The sequence below is a fragment of the Hemiscyllium ocellatum genome, chromosome 48, assembly GCF_020745735.1.
Source record: "Hemiscyllium ocellatum isolate sHemOce1 chromosome 48, sHemOce1.pat.X.cur, whole genome shotgun sequence".
In the NCBI taxonomy this organism is placed as follows: domain Eukaryota; kingdom Metazoa; phylum Chordata; class Chondrichthyes; order Orectolobiformes; family Hemiscylliidae; genus Hemiscyllium; species Hemiscyllium ocellatum.
Genome location: NC_083448.1, coordinates 17854620 through 17877957, shown reverse-complemented (window position 1 = coordinate 17877957; position 23338 = coordinate 17854620). Strand labels below are relative to the sequence as shown.

The following is a 23338-nucleotide window of genomic DNA, read 5'->3' as shown; positions in this document are numbered from 1 at the left end:
GTTGTTTTGGGGTGAAAAGGAAATAAATCAGTAATGTTGGGAATCAGTGTGACATGCTGCAGATTAGATCGATCTGCGAAAACATTACGTATGTTTTCACATTCAAAGTAGATGCTCAACTCGTGTTCTTCATTGGCTCTGGAATAATTTAAATCAAGTCTCTCGTTCTAACTATGCATCTTCACTGAAATGTGTAATATGAGCATACAAAATAGGAGCAGATATAGACCATGTGGTCCCTTTGAGCCTGTTGTCTATGTTTTGAATTCACATTGCCATCTAGACTTGGTGCTTCTGTCAAACCAGAAATTATTCATGTGATGTGAACCCAGGCCAGTTCCTCCTGAAAACACTTCCAGAAGAAAGCCCAGACCCAAACTTTTCTCATTAGATCAAGCAGGTATGAGTGGAGTTTTCAAGAGTTTAAAAAAATACAAATCCATTTATAGTGTACCGAATGAAAGAGAACAGAAAACAAAATAACTTAACCAATCCCCCTGCCACCTTCTGCCCCCTGCCCCACCTCAGCAAAAAGGTAAAACTAGCCACAGGTTGTTACAGGGGAGAGAGAGAGAGAGAGAGAGAGATGGTAGAGAGATTGAACATGGAACCTCCTTCCACTGTTGTTGTTCCTTTGGATTTCCCAGCTTAACCTGACCAGCAGCTCTGAGCAACCAGACTGCTAAAACCAAACCAAACCAGAGAAAAGCTGAGCTGGGAGAACTGGCCACTCCCTTTTCATTGGACAAGGGTTTTTTTTTAAGCTTCAAAACTTCTTCAAGTAGATAAACACTGAACCTCGGAACCCATGTCTTTATGACCCTGCTGAAAAAAAAATGACAACATGACCTTGTTAAAGGAGCAGCATTGTCACACATGGGTGTCTTAAAAAGGCAGGCCTGCTGCTGGTTGATGTGGTTGTATTTGTGGCACAGAAAATGGCCATTTGACCTAATAGATCTTGACTGATGTTTGTGATCCTCACTGGGATCCTCCCACTTAGTTCAGCTCATTCCACATACTGATATTATTGATGTTTCACTGCACCCATACATCACAACACTCTTTCAGTCTTAAGGCACAGCATTCTTGAGAATTAGATGGAAAATGCAGACAATACTCAGCAGGTCATGCAGCACCTCTGTCCAGAGAAACAATGTGAAGAGTTTCACTTCGGTGATGTCAAGGGTGTAATAGTTCTTCAGCAAATCTAGAGGCAGGCACAGGGGAATACAGAGCAAAAGGGATGGTATGTGGCAGGTTGGAAGGCAGTCATAGAGCTGTACAGCATGGAAACAGACCCTTCGGCCCAACTGATCCATGCCAATCAGATATCCTCAATTAATCTCGTACCATTTGCCAGCATTTGGCCCATATGCTTTGTCTTGATATCCCCATCCAGATGACTTTTCAATGTTGTCATTGTACCAGCCTCCACCACTTCCTCTGGCAGTTAATTTCATTATTTGCACCACCCTCTGCTTCGAAAAGTTGCCCCTTGCATCTCTTTTAAATCTTTGCCTTCTCACCTTAAACCTATGCACTTTACTTTTGGACTCCACTGCTCTCGGGAAAATGCATTAGCTATTCACCCTATCTATGCCCCTCATGATTTTAGAAGCCTCTATAAGATCACAACTCAGCCTCCAGGTAAATCAGCTTTGGTCTATTCAGCCTCTCCCTATAGCTCAAACCCTCCAATCCTAGCAATGTTCTTGTGAATCTTTTCCGAACCCTTTTAAAGTTTCACAACATCTTTCCTACAGCAGGGAGACCAGAAGTGAACATAGTATTCCAAAAGTGGCCTTACCAACGTCTGTACAGCTGTAACATGACCTCCCAACTCCTATTCTCAAAACACTTACCAATAAAGGAAAGCATACCAAATGCCACCTTCATTATCCTGTCTACCTGCAACTCCACTTTTGAGGAACGATTAACCTGTACTCCAAGGTGTCTTTCTTCAGCAACATTCCCCAGGACCTTAACATTTAGTGTATAAGCCCTGCCCTGATTTGCCTTTCCAAAATGCGGCACCTCACATTATCTAAATTAAACTCCATCTGCCACTCCTTGACCCACTGACCCATCTAATGAAGACCTTCCTGGCGGTCGTATTTGTGTGTGTGTGTGTGTGTGTGTGGGGTAACAACAGGTCAGGAAAGGGTGGTAATCGACCCAGAAGAGAACAAAAGCTCATTTAACGGGTCTGTAGATGACTACAGCAGAACCATGAGCTGTCATTTGAAAAATGGTAACAGGTTACGGTCTGACATTGTTACACTATTTGTCAGATATTTAATCAAAATTTGATGTTCTGCAACTTGAGCTTCCATTGAACTTTTTTTCGCAATAACGTTGGAGGGGAAGGTCTGTGTTGGATTGGGAAAAGGATTTGAAATTTAAATATGAATCAGGCTTGGGAATGAAACTATCTGTTCAGCAAAATAAATGTGAGCAAGGGCATCCTGAAGGGGAGGAGTTTGACTTTGCATGGCCCCACTTTGCAGCTAGCATTGCTTGAGCACCGATGATGATCTGTGCTTCGTAATCAGCGAATTTGTAAGGGAATTTTGATTGGGAGCTTTACCAGGTGATCCTTTCGATCAGGACTCTACCAATGTGTAAGACCCTAAAGTGGTCTTTGATACATCTCCTGATCTTTGGTGGTTGCTATCAGCTGCTGTTAATCCCAACTTGAACATTCATGCATGTGTGAGGGTCCTCGTGTGACACAGTGGTAGTGTCCCCACCTATGGACCGGGAGACCCGGGTTCAAGCCCCATCTGCTCCAGAGGTGTGTAACAAAATATTTCTGCACGGGTTCATTCGCAAAATCGGTTTACAAAAACAAATCAGATATCCACCAAGTTGACACGGCATTTGCAACAACAGGAGATGTTGAGTTTTACCCTCCTGAGTGGGAGAAAGGAAAAATAAAGCATGCTTCTAGCAATAATTCCTATTCTGAGGGGAGCTGCTGGAACGTGAGAATGGTGTTAGATGAAATGATCGGTGGTGTGACTGACATTCCATAAATAACCCAAACAGAAATAGCATTTGAGCTCCCACTTGTGTGAAGTTTCACACGGCATCAATTAAGTGCAAAATTGTTGCTAATAAAAGTGAAGGAGAAAGATTCAAATGGGGTTAGAGTGTGTGGAGAAATGAGATGCAGTGAATTCTCAGGATATTTATGATCTGTAAATGTGAACAGCTGATTGTGTGGGTGCCTGTGTCTCTGTGTATAGGAAGGCGAGTCAATGCATTTTGAAATTAGCAGGTGGTTCCAAATGGAGGTGATAACAAATTGAGTCACCTTTGGTTGCATTAGATTTATAACCATGATATGATAGCTTAAAAATGTGTTGCTGGAAAAGTGCAGCAGGTCAGGCAGCATCCAAGGAGCGGGAGAATCGACGTTTTGGGCATAAGCCCTTCTTCAGGAATGAGGAGGGTGTGCCAAGCAAGCTAAGATAAAAGGTAGGGAGGAGGGACTTGGGGGAGGGGTGTTGGGAATGCGATAGGTAGAAGAGGTTAAGGTGAGGGTGATAGGCCGGAGAGGGGGTGGGGGCGGAGAGGTTGGGAACCATGATACAACATGCTGTTTTGTATCAAAGACATTGATGTATGGATGGTTCAAATCTTGCTCAACCTTTCATTCTTTTCAAGTGGATTTTTCTTGTGGTAATTAACAGTTAGTATGGTTGTGTTCAATTGGTTTTGCTGGTGAATAGGTAATGCCGAAAGAATTCAGAAAATATGGTTTCAGCTTTCCTGCTAATGACAACAAAAAATTCAAGTGTTTCACTTCTGGGCACATAATTGGCCACTCTTACTGTGTCTGGCCAAAGGTGATTCTAAATCCCAATTCATTCAGCTTTTGAAAATATCACTGGCTGGACCAGCATGATGCCCATCCCTAATTGCCCTGGAGATGGTGATAGTGAGCTGCCTTGTTGAAGCACTGCAATCCCTGGGGTGTCAGTACACTGACAGTGCTATTTGGAGGGTGCTCCAGGACGTTTAACCAGCAACAACAAAGGAACAGCGATACATTTCCAATTCTGCATGGTGAGTGACTTGGAAGGGAACTTGTATCTGCTACCTCTGTGCTTTTGATGTTATTGGCCATGGGTTTGGAAGGTGCTGTCCTAAGAGTGTTGGTGATTTTTCTACAGTGCAAATTGTAGATGTTGGATGCTATTGCTGCTGAGCATCGGTGGCAGAGGGAGTGGATGTGCATGTGGTGCCAGTTAAGCAGGCTGCAATGTCCTGGGTGAACTTAAGTATTTGAGTAAGTTGGAGCAAATGAGAAATATTCTATCACACTCCTGACTGGTGCCTTGCAGATGGTGGGGAGTGAAGAGGTAAATTACCCGCTGTCGGATTCCGAACCTCTGACCTACTCTCAGCCACAGCGAGTTAGCTCACGTACTTATCATCAACCTGGGCTACAAATCTTCTCAAAAATTGCTAACAGCATTTGTATGTCTCCTCCAGTTGAGTTCCTAGTCAATGGTAACCTCCAGGATGTAGATGGTGGGGGATTCAGTGATGGTAGTACTATTGAATGTCAAGTGGCAGTGTTTGTTTGTGTTTGTTTGTTTGTTTGTTTGTTTGTCTGTCTGTCTGTTTCTTGTTGGAGATGACCATCGCCTGGCAATTGTGTGGTGTGAACATTACGTACCACTTCTTCACCCAAGCTGAAGGGACAGGTCAGGGGTGTGAGAGACCATTTCCGAGCTTTTCAAAATAATGAGGAGGCTTGATGGGGGAGATAAGGAGAAATCTAAAAAGGATTATGAACAAGAGAGCATAAATTTAAATCATTTCCAAAAGGAGCAGATGTGATCCAAAAAACAAGTTCTTCACACAGTCGCTGGAATGCACTGCCTGGAAGTGTGTGGAGGCCGGTTCACCTGAGGCATTCAAGAGGGGCATGGGCTTAATATTTGGATTGGAATAATTTGCAAGGGACTGGGGATAAAAAGCAGAAAATTGGCTACACGGAATGATGCTCATTTCAAGGGCATCTACAGACTTGATGACTCCTTCTGTGATGTGAACAAAGTGAGTAAAACATGAAAGGAAACAAAGAGGATAGATAGAGAGAACCCGTTTCTGCTGGTCGACGTATCTTGGGCAGGAAGGTGTGGCTTAAAAATTACAGTCAAACCTTTCTGAAGTGCTATCAGGTAACACATCTCACAATTGTTGGAATGAATTTTGGAACTCACTTCCACAAATAGTGGAATTAATGCTGGATTAGATCTCTCTTTTAAATTTGAGGTTTGTGGATTTTTGATATCCACAGATATTAAAGGATATGTGCCAAGGTTGGGGTCCAGATTTAGTTAGCAATTTGTTCTGACCTCAGCAATTGATAAAATAGGTCAAAGGGGTAGAGTGACCTTCTCCTGTTGCGATCTGCTCCTGACCCAGGTAGTGTCTTCAGTGTCCCATTGTTGGCATCCCTTTCTCTGAATGATGAGCTCTGGTGTGAAGACCTGGTCCAGGACTTGATGGTCAATGAAGGTGCATTTATAATATGGCCAGACAGGTTGAGTATTTGGTCTATAACAGGTGCTAGGAAGAGGAGAGACACCTGATCAGCCATAACATGTTGGGGCTTTGCTCATCACTATTCACAGCTCCAAACTCAACTACACACAAGAAAGTGCATGTTGCCATAGCAACTCTGACTCCTTGCGTGAACTGTAATCCACCACGGCCAATTTGGAATACCTTGCACAGTTCAATTGCCAGGAGAAATTAAATGGGCAAAAGGACAAACCATTCCCATGTTTCAGAGGGCATACTGTGGCACATCAGCATCTTTCATAATATCATCTATTACTGGCTAATGTAAAACCAAATAACCTGAGACCCTGCTGTTGTGTGCCACGAATGCATTTGAGATGAGATCTAATATGTGTGATGTGCAGAAAGAATTCAAGAGCACTTCAGTTTCACTGGGCCTGACAGAGTCTATAAATAAACTGCAGCCCAGTTTGCCGAGTACACAGTAACCTGAAATGATAAAGATCACATGGTTTGTGTTTCAGGCATCTGTCAGGAGAGAATTGGAGTGCATTTCCTCCACCTTGAGGTTTTTTGATCCCTTCTGTTGATACATCAGAGATACACATCCTACCCATTGCAGAGGGGGCAGTGGCAACAGTGCTGGCACTGGGCCACAACTCATTGGATGAAAGCAAGAATGTGGTTTCATGGAATCCCTACAGTGTAGAAGCAGGCCATTCATCTCATCAAGTCCATACCAACCCTCTGAAGAGCATACCACCCAGACTCTTTGTTTTTTTTTTATTTTTTTTCTCTCTCCTCCCTATTCCGTCCCTGTAATTCTGCACATTTTGGACTGTGGGAGGAAACCAATCAGGAGAATGTGTAAACAACACACAGACAGTCACTCGAGGCTGGAGACAAACCTGGGTCCCTGGTGCTGTAAGTCAGCAGTTATACCCACTGAGCTCCCCTGCCACTTTAAGATCAATGACGTCTGTGCCAATCATAAGCCAAGCTCTGACTTCAATCTCATTGAGTTGATGGATAGGTAAATATGTTAATCCAATGTGCTGGATAGTTTGTTTATCTAAAGATCAGCTGTGGCATGGAGAGCTGGAGAGATCCCAGATTCCATTCCTGCCCAGTGTTGAGTCAGCTGATGGATAGGCAGCACAGATTGTAGAGTGCCTTGTCCAACAGGAAGGGGAAACCATTCAGCTGTTTCTGTGCTTGATCCTGATCCATCTTCTGAATGTGTGCTTGCGAACATGTCTGGGCTTTTCAGTCTGTCAGTGTAATCATTCATCAGTTCTGAGTGATGGAATATGGTGACGAGTGTACCCTGCCCAAAGTTAGGTCACCTACTTGTGCAACTGTCTGCCTGCAATCTTTTATCCAGTCATTTCAATCAGTGGAAAATTGCTATCTTTTTAGTTATAAAAATCTGATAGCAACATTAGATTGAGAAATATTCTCTGAGACACAGATAATACTTGAAAGAATGGTATGCTCAATAAATGCATGATAAATACTTGTGCTATTTATAAATCCCAGCTGGCACCTAAGATTACATTGCAGTTTCAGTTGTCAGTAACAACACTCAGCTTTCCCAAGTTACACACACTTTACACAGTTTGTTTGATTTCTATGTAAGAAATTTAAATTTTCCTTGCAGTTAGAGCATTCTGTCCATGTCTGTGCTACAGGTGCTGATATTCATCAGGGGGTATTGTCTCTTGTGCGAGGTCACTGCAACATTACCAGGATGCAATGTGTGTTTAATCACAGCTATGTTTAGTGAGGGAACAAACAAAATGTAGAGTGGTGACTGAGTTACATTTGAGAAAAAACCCTTGAAACGCAATTTATTACAGCTATTTCTCCGAGTACATATGATTTTTATAGACATTCCTGCAAATATAGATGATGCACCCTTCATAGCTTCAGGACATCTCAAAGCTAGTGAAATAATTTAGAAGCCATACAAAAAAACCTTGTGATTCCTTCACATTATCAGAGCACAACTTGTCAGATTGTTGCAATTTAATGTGTACAGTTCAAGGAGGGGCGTGCAGAGCGCTGGGTTAATTGTTTAGTACTGTCCCAGCACAGAGTTGGCGCAACACAATGGGCTGAATGTCATTTTCAGCTGCAAACTCTGGTAGGAAGAAATAAAGCAATAATTCTGGCATTTCCAGTGTGTACGTTTTGTTTTAATTTGATCATTTTGTTTATCCTATCTAGCCCATGGGTTGATGGATACAAACATGGACTACGAAAGACCAAACGTAGAAACCATCAAGTGTGTGGTCGTGGGCGACAACGCAGTAGGAAAGACCAGGCTTATCTGTGCAAGAGCCTGTAATGCCACCCTAACACAATACCAACTATTGGCCACTCATGTACCAACAGTCTGGGCCATTGACCAGTACCGTGTGTGCCAAGAGGTAAGTAGAACATGCATTTAGTGCAGTGCTATCCATTTTAGATCATTTGTGAAACCTTTTTTTACTCAGAAGTTGATAGTGAGATTTCAGATATTGCAAAAGCAGGATCTTGTGCAGAAGAAATGTTGACTATTCTTGTCTCGAGAGCAGTGGAGGCCTGGTGATATTCTTGAAGTCAAGGCAGACGGATTCTTGACCAACGAGGAAGTCAAAGGTTATTGATTAGGCAGGGAAGAGCCATTGAAGGTACAGTCAGATTGACTGAGTGAATGGTACAGAAGAGTTGGGGCGAAATGGCCCTGTTGGGCTCCTGCTGTGTGTCTCCGTATGGATGCACTATAATAAGAACTGGAATTTATGCTTGTACTCACGGTATCTTGCCATTTCATTTGTCTTTGGAATGTTGGTCATGCTGTTTCTATAAAGTATAACCAAAGAACTGCAGTTGCTGTAAATCTGAGACACCAAGTGTGGAAGAACCTCAGCAGGTCGGACAGCATCTGTAGAGAGAGAAACAGATTCAACATGTCGAGTCCAGTGTCCCTTTGTCAGAATGGTGTTAGAAAGATTAACTCTGTTTCTCTTCACAGATGCTGCTACCAGACCAGTTGAGTTTCTGCTTGTCTTGAGGGTCAGTCTGACTTTGTATGTGTGTCGGTTAGGTAGGACCAAGTGGGACTCATTCCATGAAATTTGGGCCTTTGCAGAGAGGCAACTGTTACTCAGTTGCTTTGGCCCTCAGCTCTGCAATTTTCTCAATATCCTCCTTCAAGTGTCTCCTTCCTTTCCTTCCGTCCGTCCGTCCGTCCGTCCATCCATTTTGTGTGTTTAATCCAACTCCTGGTTAACTGATCTAAAATTTCCTTTGTGATTCAATATTATATTTGATTTCATAATATTCTGTGAAGTATGCAGGGTAGTGTATTACTTTAAAGATGCAATCTAAATTCAAGTTGTGAAGGGCAGGGCTGGTAGGTGTTGAGGATGCTAGATGATAGAAAATGAGGCTCTGGTCAAAAACAAAAGAAGGAAGCATATATCAGGTCTTGACAGCTGCAATCCAGTGAATCCCTGAAAGAGTTATTCGGGCAGTAGGTGTATGCTTAAGAGCGAAATCAGGAGAGTAAAAAGTGGATGTGAGATAGATTTGACAAATAGACTTCAGGAGAATCCAAAGAGATTCTACAAAAACAATAAGGACAAAAGAGTAACCAGGGAGACAATCGGGGCCCCGGAAAGATCAACATGGCTGTCCAAATATGGAACCACAGGAAATGGTTGAGATACTAAAAAAATCTTTAGCATCAATATTTACTGTAGAGAAGGATATGGAAATGAGGGAACTTGGCAAAATAAATGGTCATGCCTTGAAGAGAGTTCATATTTGAGATGAAGAGGTGCTAGAGGCCTTGGAACACAATAAGGTCGATAATTCCCTGGGGCCTGATCAGGTGCTTCCCGGAAAGTTTGCAAGAAGAGATTTCTGGGCCCCTTACTGTGATATTTGGAACATCAACAACCATGGGGGAGATGCTGAGAGACTGAAGGTTTGCTAATGCATTGGCATTATTTAAGAAACACTTTGAGGAAAAGCCAAGGAGCTAAAAACAGGTAAGCCTTCAGTCAATGTTGGGTAACTTGTCAGAGCCGATTCTCAGCGACAGGACTTGACGTGCATTTGGAAAAGCAAGGACTGATCAGGGATAGTAAGCATAGATTTGGAAATTATGGGAAATCATATTTCACCAACTTGATTGAGTTTTTTGATGAGGTGACAAACAAGATTGTAGGCTTTATCTCTATGGACTTCAGCCAAGCAGTCGAGAAACTTCTGCATGGTAGACTGGTTAGTCAGGTGAGATCACATGAGATCCAGAGAGTGCTAGCCAATTCCGTACAAAATTGGCGAGAAGTTAGAAGAGGGTGATGGTGCAGGATTGTTTTTTGGACTGGAGGCCTGTGACAAATTGGCAAGTACTAGATTTATTTCTCCTTCATTTATATAAGTATCTTGGATATGAATATAGAAGGTACGTTAATAAGTTTGCATATGACACCCAAATTGGAGGTGTAACGGACAATGAAGAACTTTATCTTGGGGTACATTGGCCCTTCTGATCAAGGTACCAATGGGCCAAGAAATGGTTGAATATAAATGAATACAAGATGCTGCATTTTGATGAGGCAAACCAGGGCAGAACTTAGACAGTTAATGGTTGGGGAGTGTTGATGAATAGAGACGTTGGGGTGCAGGTGCGTAGTTCCATGGAAATGGAGTCACAGGTAGATAGGGTTCATTGGTCATAACATGAAGTCGAGGAGTTGGGTTGTCATCATGTGGCCGGAGAGGATGGTAGTTCGGCCACTTTTGGAATATTGCATTCACTTCTGATCTTACTGTTATAGGAAAGATGTTGCTAAACTTGAAAGGGTCCAGAAAAGATTTGAAAGGATGTTGCTGAGACTTGAGGGTTTGAGCTATAGAAAGAGGCTGAATAGGCTGGGGACTTTTTCCCTGGAGCGTTGGAGACTGAGGGCTGATCTTTAAGAGGTTTATAAAATGAGGGGAATGGATAGGGTGAATAGGTCTTTTCTTTCCAGGCTAGGAGAGTCCAAAACTGGAAGGTATAGGTTAAAGGTGAGAGGGGCAAGATTTAAAAGGGATCTGAGGGGCAGAGGATGTTGGGTGTATGGATCAAGCTACCAGAGAAGACGATGGAGGTGGGTACAAGTGAACATTTAAAAGGCATCTGGACGGGTATATGAATAAGAAGGGATGAGGGGGATATGGGCCAGATTGGGATGTCTCGTCAGCATGGACTGTTTCCGTCATGTATAACTATATGACTCTATATAAGTTATTGTTGCACATGGTTATTTGTACTTACATTTATTTGAGTGGAAAACAATAACACAGCGCAACAAACACTTAAACTTCAAAATAAAGGCAGAAAATGCCCCAAGTACTCAGTAGGTCAGGCAGTATCTGTGGAGAGAGAAAGGGATTACCCTTCAGTTTGATGAGCTTGAGTCAGATTTAATAAAGTATGTTTAGCGATGGTGTGACCTAAACACTTAATCCCTTGATTAGAGGTCTGGTATCGTCATTGCCAAGCTCCAGTACCCTCAATTGGATTTTGTGAAAGGCAGAGTAGTTTAATTTGACTCATTATCATTCACATGGGTAGGTTGGTGTTGCGCTCTACTTCTGAGGTTCAAGAAATCTGAACAGCATTGAAAATCATGGAGCATGACGTGTTGTATCACTGGGGAAAGAGAATTGATGTTGGCATTAATTACAGCTGAAGAGGGTAATGTCTTTGAAAATATGTCAGTCAGTCACGTCCTCGCCTCTGTCAGAATGTCGTGGGCTCACCATTCCAACCCATTGTAGGTTCAACTGCTCCAGGAACCTGGGCAAATAATTTAGCTAACTTCCTCATCAGTGATGCTATTACTCATGTCTGAGCAGGTAGGACTTTAACCTGGGCCGGTTGCCCAGAGGTGGGGACACTACCACAACAGACATCTTGAGCATGTAATCTCTGCTGATTTATAGATGCATAGGCAGGGCAACCGTGTCCAAGGTGCCATCTTTCATGTGGATTATGAAACAGAACCCCCGGGTGGACATGTTCAGCCCTGCAATCTTCATTCATTGAACAGTAGGGAAAGTTTTGCCAGTGTAATGTCTTGGCCAATATTTATTTCTCAGTCTGGCTTTTACTGGTTTTGTCCATTACCTGCATAACTATCATACAAGATATCATGTCATCTGTCAGATGACGTAATACTTGGAATGTATTCATAGGTCCAGATTGACAGGGTCAGTAAGAGCTCTTTAGCAACAAAGGAAACACAACATCAGTCAATGTGGCAGGTTATCTGTTTATCATTGTATTGTTTTCGATGGGAATTGGCTGTTCTCCGGTGGAGTGCTGTATTACAACAGTGCGTACACTTCAGTACATTGCACTACAATGAATTGTTTACTGTATGTCCATCATTGCTCTTCAGTAGAAAGATGATGACAAATACACTTAAATAAAACATGTTTAACTGCGAAACAGTCCAGGATGTCCCAAAATCATCGAAGTTACTTTTTAATGCAGATAGTTTTATCAGGAGCATCCAGTTTAACCTATTAAAAACACGTTAACATTGGTCGGTAGCTGACAAGTTTTTGAAGATGTAAGTTTTAATTTATAAATAGATATAGGTATGTTGAGTTGCAGACTCAAGAGGACATCACTGGTGTTCGTTACATCATCCCAATTTCCTTTCTGTAAAGGCATGGTGTTTTACCTGCTCAATGTGACAGCACTGGCAAATCAGGGTTGATTGTTCATCCTCTATTCTACTGAGATCATTAAAAGTTCTTGACATAGCTTTTTAACAGTTGGAAGCTATATTCCCCTGCTGTACAATTTCAGTATAACTTACATTCATGTTCCAGTTGCATCCTTCCCCATATTTATAACTGTTCCACACCATTCTGAGATCACCAAGAACACTCTTGCATTTTTCCAATCAGACTTTGAGTCCACTGATAGATTCAGGTACCACTTTGTTACAGCTTCAGGTTTTTTTTTGCAGTAAGGCATGCAAAGACTTCAGATTGTGTGCAGTTCAAACTTAGAGTGCCCACATCCCCCTTGATATTATTGGTCTGTGACACTGAGATGCCCCTCTGTAATTAGCTGTCTCATAGAACATATAAAAGAGATGGACATGATCATGATATTTTCACTAACTTCAATGATAAGGTGGGCGGTGGGGATGGGGAGGGGGCTGAACCTGGTTTGAATTGTTTCTTTTGGTGAATTTTTCGCATATATGCGGATCTATAACTACCTCAGAATCTATATCTATGATTATCTGAAGAATCTGAACTAAAACCGACTCTTAATATTGCAACAGATTGATTAAATGATTGAAGAGAAACAACTGTTTATGTAAGCTGTATGCTCAATCTAAGCTAGTGACCTTGATTGAACAGTTTTGCTCTGTTTGACTTGCTGAGACCCCATTTTCTCAAGGCTGTCTGTCTACTGTCAGCCATGTTCTGCTGCATTCTGTCAGCCATTGTCTAATCAGTTATGGTCAACCATTGGTTATTTTGTGCCATGTGGTCATGGGCAGCACGAACAAGCACCAATCCAAAATTACGACTCAGCCTTCCACCATCAGACACCAACCTTTTTAGTTCTTCTTTACACTGTTGCCAATGCTTGAATGTCTTCCTTGTATCTTCACACCAAAAGGTGAAGGAGAATTCAAGATGGTGTCCTGTTATTATGCACCTCGGAGACAGTTTGTTCTCTCCCACACTCTGGTATTTTGGCAGTGCAGACAAGTATTTTGGCAACCTAGTTCAATCTGAGTGTAACTGAACATTGGGTGGGCACGCAATCTGCTAAATCAACTTAAGCACCTGACTCTACTACATGTGGGTGTCAACTCGGACAACATTCTTCATGGAAGAAATGTCTGGTTTATGTTCTGTTCCTTTGCACTGGTCATTATGGGGCAGGGACTGGGGGTGTCACTTTTAAGGCAAGGGATTGGAAATGCATAAAATCACCTCCTCAGTTGTTTTTTTTTGTTTGAAAGGTTCTGGAGCGTTCACGTGATGTGGTTGATGATGTCAGTGTTTCACTGCGGCTCTGGGATACGTTTGGTGATCATCACAAGGATAGGCGCTTTGCCTATGGCAGGTACAGCAATGCAAAAGGTGAAGATGTTATTCTTGGATTTGTTTGAGTGGGAAACTCCAGATTTCCAGTTGAAGCATTTAGTCATGGAGAAAAAAAATACTGAAGCAACCAATGACATGAAAACTCCATTCTCTTCCGAATATTCTGCTTTCCATAAGCTACATTCCACCACAATTCAAATGTGAAAAAAGACTTTTTTTCACCTTTGTAAATGCATGCCTCACAACGTCCTGCAGGGCTTATTTTCAGAGTGAACAATCATGAAATGAAAATTAGCATTCAATGCCAAACTGTAATCCTTTTTGAGTCACTCGGTATTTCATGAACAAATCTGAAATGAGAGAAGGTTGTGAATCTGGGGAATTGCAGCCCTCAGCCAATGAAATATCCTCTCCGAATGATGCAGCATCTCTGCTGCGTCACTCAACTGCACTGTGAACCTTTCACTCTGGAGACATCCTGTGCATCATTTTGAAAACCTGGCCAATGAAGTAGCCTGAGATCAAACTTCCATTGGTGTCAATCGAGGAGGAGTTTCATTTGCAACTATTTTAGTCCATATATTTGATTTTCAAGTGCAGCTAATTTGCAATGATTTAATCCACATGCAATCGACGTTCACTTCAATAATAGACACAGTCAGATATTGCAGTGCTTCGTTCCTAGAGATGTCAGTGAAGAACAGCTATTTATTAAGCAAATTACGGCTGCATTTAAGGGGAGGCTGGATAAATGTATCTGGGGAAGAAGGCCAGAATAATGATGTAGGTAAAAACAAGGACTGCAGATGCTGGAAACCAGATTCTGGATCAGTGGTGCTGGAAAAGCACAGCAGGTCAGGCAGGATGCCTGCCTTGAAGTTTTCCTCCTCTCTCGACAAGAATCTCAGGGAGTCCCTCTCCCACTGCAACTCCCAGGTCATTTCCTCTGCCCTGAACCTCTCCTCTATTCTACTTTCTGCCCACTTCCCTCTCATTTATCTCTCCACCCTTCAGGCTCTCTGTCTGTATTCCTGATGAAGGGCTTTTGCCCGAAACATCAATTTTCCTGCTCCTCGACTGCTGCCTGAACTGCTGTGCTTTTCCAGCACCACTCATCCATAATAATGTTGTGACAGGCTAAGATTAAATAGGAGTAAAAAGTGAGGTCTGCAGATGCTGGAGATCAGAGCTGAAAATGTGTGGGCTCTGGCCCGAAACGTCGAATTTCCTGTTCCTTGGATGCTGCCTAACCTGCTGTGCTTTAACCAGCAACACATTTTCAGCTAAGATTAAATAGGGCGAGTCCATTGGAAACATTAAACACCAGCATGCATCAGGCAGGCTGAATGGTCTGTTGCTGTGTGATGCATGCTATGCAATAAAATGCAAGCGCTAAGGTTTCTGATACATCCATTGGCTACACAAGCATTATGTCACTGTGTGGTCTCTAGCTCTTTTGGAATTGTAATGGGTACATTTGTTCTCTCTCTCTCTCTCTTGCTCAGATCTGACGTGGTTGTGCTCTGTTTCTCCATTGCAAACCCCAACTCTCTGCATCACGTAAAAACCATGTGGTACCAGGAGATTAAACACTTCTGTCCACGTGCCCCTGTCATTTTGGTAGGCTGCCAGTTGGACTTGCGGTACACTGACCTGGAAGCTGTTAATCGTGCACGGAGGCCTCTTGCAAGGTACAATCCTTAATGCCTATGTTCACGTCAAGTGAGGAAGTGTAATTTCTACTCCTATTTTAGTATCAGGTCAAATTATAACCAACAGCAAGAGTTTTCCCCTGAAAGTTCAATTGACTTTATCTAAAGAATTGATGAGCAGACAGTCCATGTGAAATGTGAGTCTGCGAACTTTGGTCAGGATAGCCAGTCCAGTATCCTCTGACGGGTGAAGTATGGGAAGGAATCCATACTAAAATTGGGTGGAGGTAGAATTGGGCCAGGTTTTGTGCCCTTCGCTCCCCCACCAGAATAGACTGACTGAACCTGGATCACAAGTAGAAATGTGTATCTGAATGAGGTACCAACAGGTAATCCGTGCCAGTGCATAGCAACCTCATTGTGAGTCATTCAGGAGAAACCTATGAAGAGAGAATTCGGGAATACATCATGGATGTGATTGGCCAGCCTGACTCCTTTTTATGATGTTTCGGTTTGGAAAATTAAAACGAAGAAATATCAAATCTCCAGTACCCTTCAACATGTCTCCTCAACTTGCTGGCCATCCCACCCTTACCCTTCAACAGAGTAGCAACTCTGTACTGTTAACTCCCAAATCATCTGCTGCACTGTTTATAAAGCCATCTCGTTCATTGAAAAGCCTTGGTTTAATGTTTGTTTCATGTGAGATTAAGAATTACCTGGATGAAAATGATACTCGTGAGTATTGAATATTTCTAACTGCTGCCCATGTTATTTAAAGGTTTTCTCAATGCTGTAACCATGCAAAGCCTGTTATTTCCCATGCAAAACTGGCAATACTTAATTCACTGCTACAGACGTAAATTTTAGGCAGTAACTTATTAATATGCTGTCACATGTGCCAGAGAATATTCAGTTTCATTGAATGTAGAGAAATTGAATATCATTGAGATCTGGGGTTGAGGTGGAATATTCACGATAGGGAATCACTTAGATACAGTAGGTTTGTACCACCATCTGACCTTACCCCATGTGCTTCTTCATGATCAGCTTCAATCTCCCATTATGAATATAAGAATCTACAACATAGGAACTGGAGAAGGCCATTCAGCCCCTCAAGCCTGTTCTATCATTCAATCAGGTCCTTGCTGATCTGTAGCCTAATCCATCCACTCCCTTTGGCCCATATCCCTTCATACTTGCTCAATAGAAAGGTATCTGTTTAAAACGGAAAACTGATCCGGAATCCACTGCTGTTTGTGGAAGAGTTCCAATCCTTTCCCACCCTTTGTGTGTGGAAGTGCTTCCGAACATCTCTCCTGAACAGTCTGGACCTAATTCTCAGACTTTGTCCCAAGTCCTCGAAGTCCCAACCATCGGAAATAATTCATCTTTATCTTCCCCTGTCTTTTGCTGTTAATGTCTTGAAGACTTTGATCAGATCACCCTTTAACCTTGTAAATTCAAGAGAAAACAGGGAATTACGTGGATCTTTTTTCTTTATTCTCCCTTTACATGGAAAACCTTTCAGTTGTTGGATTCTCCAACCCCCAACCCAGTGAAGAACTGGCTGAGCAAATTGGAATGTCTTGTGGCTCAGAGACTTAGAATTTGTCACTGGGATGTGGTATCCTCTAATTTTTTGAAGTACAGGACTGCATAATTCACTTTTTGTTCAATTACTGCAGCTGTGTTGTGTTTCTTTTTAATTTTCCACTTTGTTCCTGTCAAAGTGCATCTGAGATGTTTGAGTTACTCCGATCTCCGATGTACTTTGCTTGTGCTGCAAATCTGTCCAAGAATCATGAACGAGAATACAGATTAACTGAGGTGCCTGCATGGTTAAAATATTGATTTGTACTTCATATGAAGAAAATCTGGATTTAAGTAATATTTTAAATACAGTCACAAATCTCAAACATCGCGATTTGGTGCTTCCAACAAGTTTGACATTTTGGGCCTTTGAAGCAGTGAGAGAAAATGAGAAGACATAAGTGGTTTTGAGTTAATTTTGTTGATCTTACATTCTGGCTTTATTCATTCACAGGCCAATACGACACAATGAGATTTTGCCTCCAGAAAAGGGTCGTGAGGTGGCCAAAGAACTGGGAATCCCCTATTATGAAACCAGTGTGGTGGCCCAATTCGGCATTAAAGATGTCTTCGATAATGCCATCAGAGCTGCCTTAATTTCCAGGCGGCACCTCCAGTTCTGGAAGTCACACCTGAGGAATGTACAAAAGCCTTTACTCCAGGCCCCATTTCTGCCTCCCAAGCCACCTCCCCCCATCATCACTGTCCCAGATCCCCCCAAAACCAATGAGGAGCATCCCGCCCACTTATTGGCCAATCCTCTTTGTGCAGATGTCATCTTGGTGCTTCAAGACAAGGTTAAAATCTACGCCCACAAGATTTATTTGTCTACCTCCTCCTCTAAATTCTATGACTTGTTTCTAATGGACCTCAATGAAGAGCCAGAGTCTGGCAGCGAAAGAGCAGTGGGCCACAGTGACAGGCAGGGCAGGGAACACTTAATGAGAGCTGCTAGTTTTGACGTCAGTGAGAGTACAGATGAAGTTCCAACCACCCAGCTGTTATCCAATCTTCGAGCCTCTACCAGTGATGGTATCTTGAAACTGAATGCCTGTGATCAAAGTGCAAAAGCATGGCTGAAAAGAAGAAAGATATTATCAACGTGGAGCAGAGCTTTTATCAGCATCCAAGAAGAGCTAGCTGAAGATCCCATCACGTTGAACAATCGGCTGATGACTGTTGTCAGGATGGACTACTCTGTCCACCCTGATGCGTTCAGTGCTGTCATGCATTACTTGTACACTGGCCAGCTGGATGAGAATGAGAAGGAGCTGATGCAGATAGCCCACATTGCAGAGCTGCTGGAGGTTTTTGACTTGCGGATGATGGTCGCCAATATTTTAAACAATGAGGCCTTCATGAACCAAGAGATTACCAAAGCATTCCACGTGAGGAGGGCAAACCGTGTCAAAGAATGCCTTGCCAAGGGGACCTTCTCAGGTAAACCTGTTTGGTGTGCTTTCAATGTGTGTTTCAAAAACAGCTTAAAAAAAACCTGTAAATCTGAAAATGTAACTCCAGTCTGCCCAGACCAGTCATCTCTTGGCTTCCTTGGTTGTGTGTTGTATCTGTCCCCAGTTCAACAGTGTTCAGCCAGTCAATATATTTGAAATGGCCGTTTAATCAGAGGACCTGAGGCAGTACATGGATTTATAATGATAACCCTGACTTCAGTTCCACATCTTGGCAAAATAACACTGTTTCTTTTGTTTTATACCTTCAGGACAAACATTCGGGCTGTTAACTCCCCTGCCTGCAAGCTTTCTGAGGCAGAGGCTTGAGAGTTTTTTGATGCTGAAAACTTGCTTTCCATTTCTTCAGCATTATGCCTCAGTGGTTAGCACTGCTGCCTCACAGCACCAGGGACCACTGTCTGCTTGGAGTTTGCACGTTCTCCTTAAGTCAGTGTGGTTTCCTCTGTATGCTCTGGTTTCCTCCCAATGTCCAAAGATGTGCAGCTTAGTTGGACTGGCCATGCTAAATTGTCCATTGCGCAGAGATGTGCAGGCTATATGGGTTAGCCATGGGAAATGGAGGGTAACAGGAAAGGGGTGGGGGTAGGTGTAAGTGGGATGCTGTTCAGAGAATCAGTGTAAACTTGATAGACTGAATGGCCTGCTCCCACACTGTCAGGATTCTGTGATTGATGGGATGACACATGCCCACAGCATTGAGTGTGGTGAAGATATACATTGCCCCAGTGTTCTATTTTGATGATGATTTTATGGAATGGTGCCAGTTGAATGGGAAGGTGTTTCTCTGTACAGAGGTGTGTGTACTTGGCTGATGCTGCACTGAATATAAAAGCAGGGATGTACCTCTCAGGTTGTGCAAGGCTCTGGTCAGACCACATTTGGAGTATTGTGTGTGGTTTTGCACCCCATTTCTCAGGAAGGATGGACTAATCTTGGAGCATCTTCAGAGAAGGTTCATGAGAATGGTCCCAGGAATGAAACGCTGGAACATGAGGGACGTTGGAGACTTTGCATCTATACTCAGTTCAGAAGGATGAGGGGGAATCTAATTGCAACAGACAGAATACTGAATGGCCTGGACAGAGTGGATTTTGGGAAGATGGTTCCATTGGGAGGAAAGACGAGGACCTGAGGGCACAGACTTAGAGTAAAGGGAAGACCTTTAAGAACAGGGATAAGGAGAAACCTCTTCAGCCAGAGAGTGGGGAATGTGTGGAATTCATTGCCACAGAAGGCTGTGGAGGCCAGGTCAGTCAGTATATTTAAGATTGAGATAGATAGGTTCTTTAGTATCAAGGGGATCAAGTGTTATGGGGAAAAAGCGGGAGAATGGGGTTGAGAAACTGATCAGCCGTGATTGAATGGTGGAGCAGAGTCGATGGACTGAATGGCCTCAATTCTGCTCCGGTGTCTTATGCTCTTACAAATCTGAGAGTGCTGATCTCGTGAATCTGGGTGCTGACTGTGGACAGTGGTTGGGGGCTTTGGTGGGGCAGTCATTGATCAAAACAATCTGACAATTGGGGGCCTGAAAGAGGCATGGTTCCACTGCTTGGAGATGGAGGAGTGTGTGTGTTGTACTTTACATCGCAAAGCAAATTCTTTGTAGCCTGTAAGATTTTAATCACATTCCTGATGAAGGGTTTTTGCCTGAAATGTCAACAGTCCTGCTCCTTGGATGCTGCCTGACCTACTGTTCTTTTCCAGCACCACACTTTTTGACCCTAACATTTTAATGTTCACAATGGGCTCATCATGACTAACTGCAGCTGCCCAACATAGTGCCTGCCCTTCCAGCAGGATGTCTAGGTCGCTGCATCCGTGAAAAATTGCTTCTTCCCAATAATATAAGCTGAGTGCAGAATGCAACATAGCAGAACTGTACAGGTTCAAAGCCCAGCGTACATCATGATGTTGAATACACTGACTGCGCTAAGATTGATGACTGTTTGGTTTCGGTGGTGTAAATCCGGCCACTGTGTCTCTCAGCAGGATTTTTTTTGCAATGAAGGCTGTTCGGCTGCTTTGATTGTCACCCTGCAAAAACATCAGCCTCGCCAACTCCTTATTGCGTTGTCAGATAGGGTTAGGGGTAATAAAATTAATGCAAAGTTGCCATGTCAACCTTGTGTCTTCCTTTTAACTTCTTGTTGATGATGAGCCTCGATGCCAGGAGAAGACTAAAATTGCCCTTCACAATCTTGAGGAAAGCACAGCAGGTCAGGCATCATCACAATCTTGAGCCTGTTCCCTTTAATCACCTTTGAAAGAAGCTGACCATGTTATCCTGACTTCAGTTACTATAATCTAACAGGTATTGTAGACTTCAGCCAGGTCCCTGTGTCTCTTCCTGAGGTGGAAGGTGAACTTGGCAATATGTTTCTTCCTATTAGCCTTGCATCATTGTAAATGAACCTTGATTCCTAACTCTGTGTGAGTAGTCAGCGGGGATGTTGGATATGACGGTGATGCAAACCTTCAAATAAAATTGTGTTAAGTAATTAGAGTCCAAGAATACATATTTTGCTGACAAGAATGAACCTTGACAGTTGATGCCTTGTGCATGACGTTTACAATATGCTTTTTGGAGACAGGTAGTGCTGTCCGGACTTGTCTGACCTGCCTAGCTCCTTTTCCACCTATCCACTCCACCGTCTCCTCCCTGACCGATCACCTTCATCCCCTCCCCCACTCACCCATTGTACTTTATGCGACTTTCTCCCCACCCCCACCCTCCTCTGGATTAAAGTCTATTCTTGCTTGTGAAATGAGAATGAGGCATGCAAATTGAGAGGCAGATAAGTGATGTTATAAAACAATTGCAGAACAGCTTCGAGGAGATGAAATGCCTCCTTGTATACTTCAAGGCCAATCACAGATTTGTCTTTTCACCTTTGCACTTTAAGTATGGATCCAATCCAGATTGCTGAGCCAATTTTACTTAAAAAGGATATTTGGCACAGACATGAAATTAAAAATACGAGCACAGGAATTGGTTTATTGTGTTGTGAGCTAAGAGTAAAGTTGGGATGATTCAGACTCATCTGAACGTCAAGTAACATAGTAACTCTGACTGTAACTGCAAGAGACATTCTGAAATCCAATTGTCAACTCAGCAGGAACATCTTAACCCAGAGAGTAGAGAGAACAAGGAGTAGATGAGGAATGAACAGGAGGCCAGATAATCACATGCTGGAGAATGGAATAGAAGGATACGTTGACAGAGTGAGTTGAAAAGGAATGGCAGGAGGCTTGTGTGGATTGTAAAAACCAGTGGGGTAGTATGGCCTGTTTGTTTACATTACATTGGACGGATATGTTAGGTGTTTGAGAATTTCAGTTTTGGCGTGTCCGAAAAGCTTTATTCTAAATCACTTAGATTCTACAAGTTGAGAAGCACCAACACTCGACTCCCCTATCAGGAATTCACTGTCTTTCTTATTAAAGAAAGCTGCACTAAGTTCAATGATCACGGGAAGATGATGTAACTGGAAAGCATTTTATTGAATTGATATGAGAGCAGCTGAAGTACTCAGTGGCTTTTCACAGAGGAACATGTGTTTCACTTCCATGATTGAGAATTAACCAGAACGTACACATAGCCTCTTAACATTGCCTATTGACCCATGTGTGCAGGTAACAGATGGCAGACGTGAATGGAACATAATTAAAACCACACTGGCTTCTTTTTCATATATTTCCTTGGGCTGGCATGTTTGGTTCTTTTCTCGAGGTTTCATACACTGGATGCAATTCACACACACCAACTTCTGCAAACAGTTAAAAGTTTAATGAAGCTTGTACAAGCTGGGTGACCCCTCTGATACTCTTCGCAGGCTTGCCAAGTTGAGTCAGAAGAGAGACCCGAATAAAGTAAACAATCCCCTTTTATATAGGTCAGTTGGCAATGCTTCCAGATAGTCTGGCCACTCCCCCACAGTCACATGCCATTCAAGACTACCCCCAGCCTCACAGTCAGATGTTTCCCAGGTCCAATGGTCAGATGAGGTCGTCCTCTGAGTTAATGCAAATGCTAATGTCCTAATCCTGGGGAATCGTTACGCAGACTATTTTCTGACTTGGTGATTCCCCAAAACCATGTCGGTGTGATGTGTCCTAGCTTCGGGTGGCCCTGCAAATGAGTTCTGGCTGCTGCTGCTTCCTCCCATGATGTTGGTGTGATGGGCTGCAGTGGTGAGCATGCAAGGGAACCTGATTGGTTTGGGGATGGCTATGAAAGTATGGAATAGATTAAGTCATAGTTGAATTTGATTATAGTAAGGGGAGTAGTAGCAAATGACTGTCTAATCGGAGTGGGAATCATTCACATTCCTGTCTGTCTGTCATCCCCACCCACTTCCAGAATGTTCACTCAGTGTAGTTTAACCCTTTGCAATGTTACCTTAATGTCCAGAGATATATTTCCATTTAATCTTTAAAAATTGCAGGGAAACAGTCTGCTCGACCAACAGAAATGATCACAGTTCCCAGTTTGGAAAGTATTTTAGTCCAACACTTTCTTAACAAAGCACCTTGAAGTTGCTCATAATTTTCAGGTGTGAATCCTCACTTTTCTCAGCTGAAGTGAAATGTTCGGATGCTCAATCCAGCTCTATTGCTTTTCTCCATTTTCTCTCCCTGGAAGATCGACTGTGCTTGGAAGTTGTGCTGAAGGTATATCTGGGAAATTATTTGCATTCCTCTGACAATTTCATTTTGTGCACATGAAAGGGATTTGTCACAGAGGTGGCTCTGTTCTTTTGTCTGACATGAAAGGATTATGTGTAGGCAAAAGTTCACGGAGTTCTCATCACAATCAAGAAACCGAGTTTGGAAGAAAGGTTTCCATACTCTTCCTTTAAAATATTCAGAAATAAAACTTTTAGGTAGTATTGACTGACAGCTCATTGGGTGCAATGTAGGTGTCATTTATCTCATTCTTCA

At 42.8% G+C, this 23338-nt stretch overlaps 1 protein-coding gene across 5 annotated transcripts in view; it reads left to right on the top strand.

The window, feature by feature from the left end:
* LOC132836831 (rho-related BTB domain-containing protein 2-like) overlaps positions 1-23338 on the top strand; it is a 54317-nt gene that overhangs the window by 7298 nt on the left and 23681 nt on the right. For 4 of the 5 annotated variants that reach the window (XR_009647401.1, XR_009647400.1, XM_060856350.1 and 1 more), the window contains exons 2-5: positions 7774-7976; positions 13590-13693; positions 15180-15365; positions 17374-18359. Coding sequence is in view for 3 of the 5 variants with exons in the window: in XM_060856350.1 (XP_060712333.1) it covers positions 7785-7976; positions 13590-13693; positions 15180-15365; positions 17374-18359 (1468 nt within the window). In the remaining 2 variants the exon portion in view is untranslated. Of the gene's footprint in view, positions 1-7773; positions 7977-13589; positions 13711-15179; positions 15366-17373; positions 18360-23338 lie in introns of those variants that run through there. The other variant, XM_060856352.1, reaches the window with a different exon arrangement.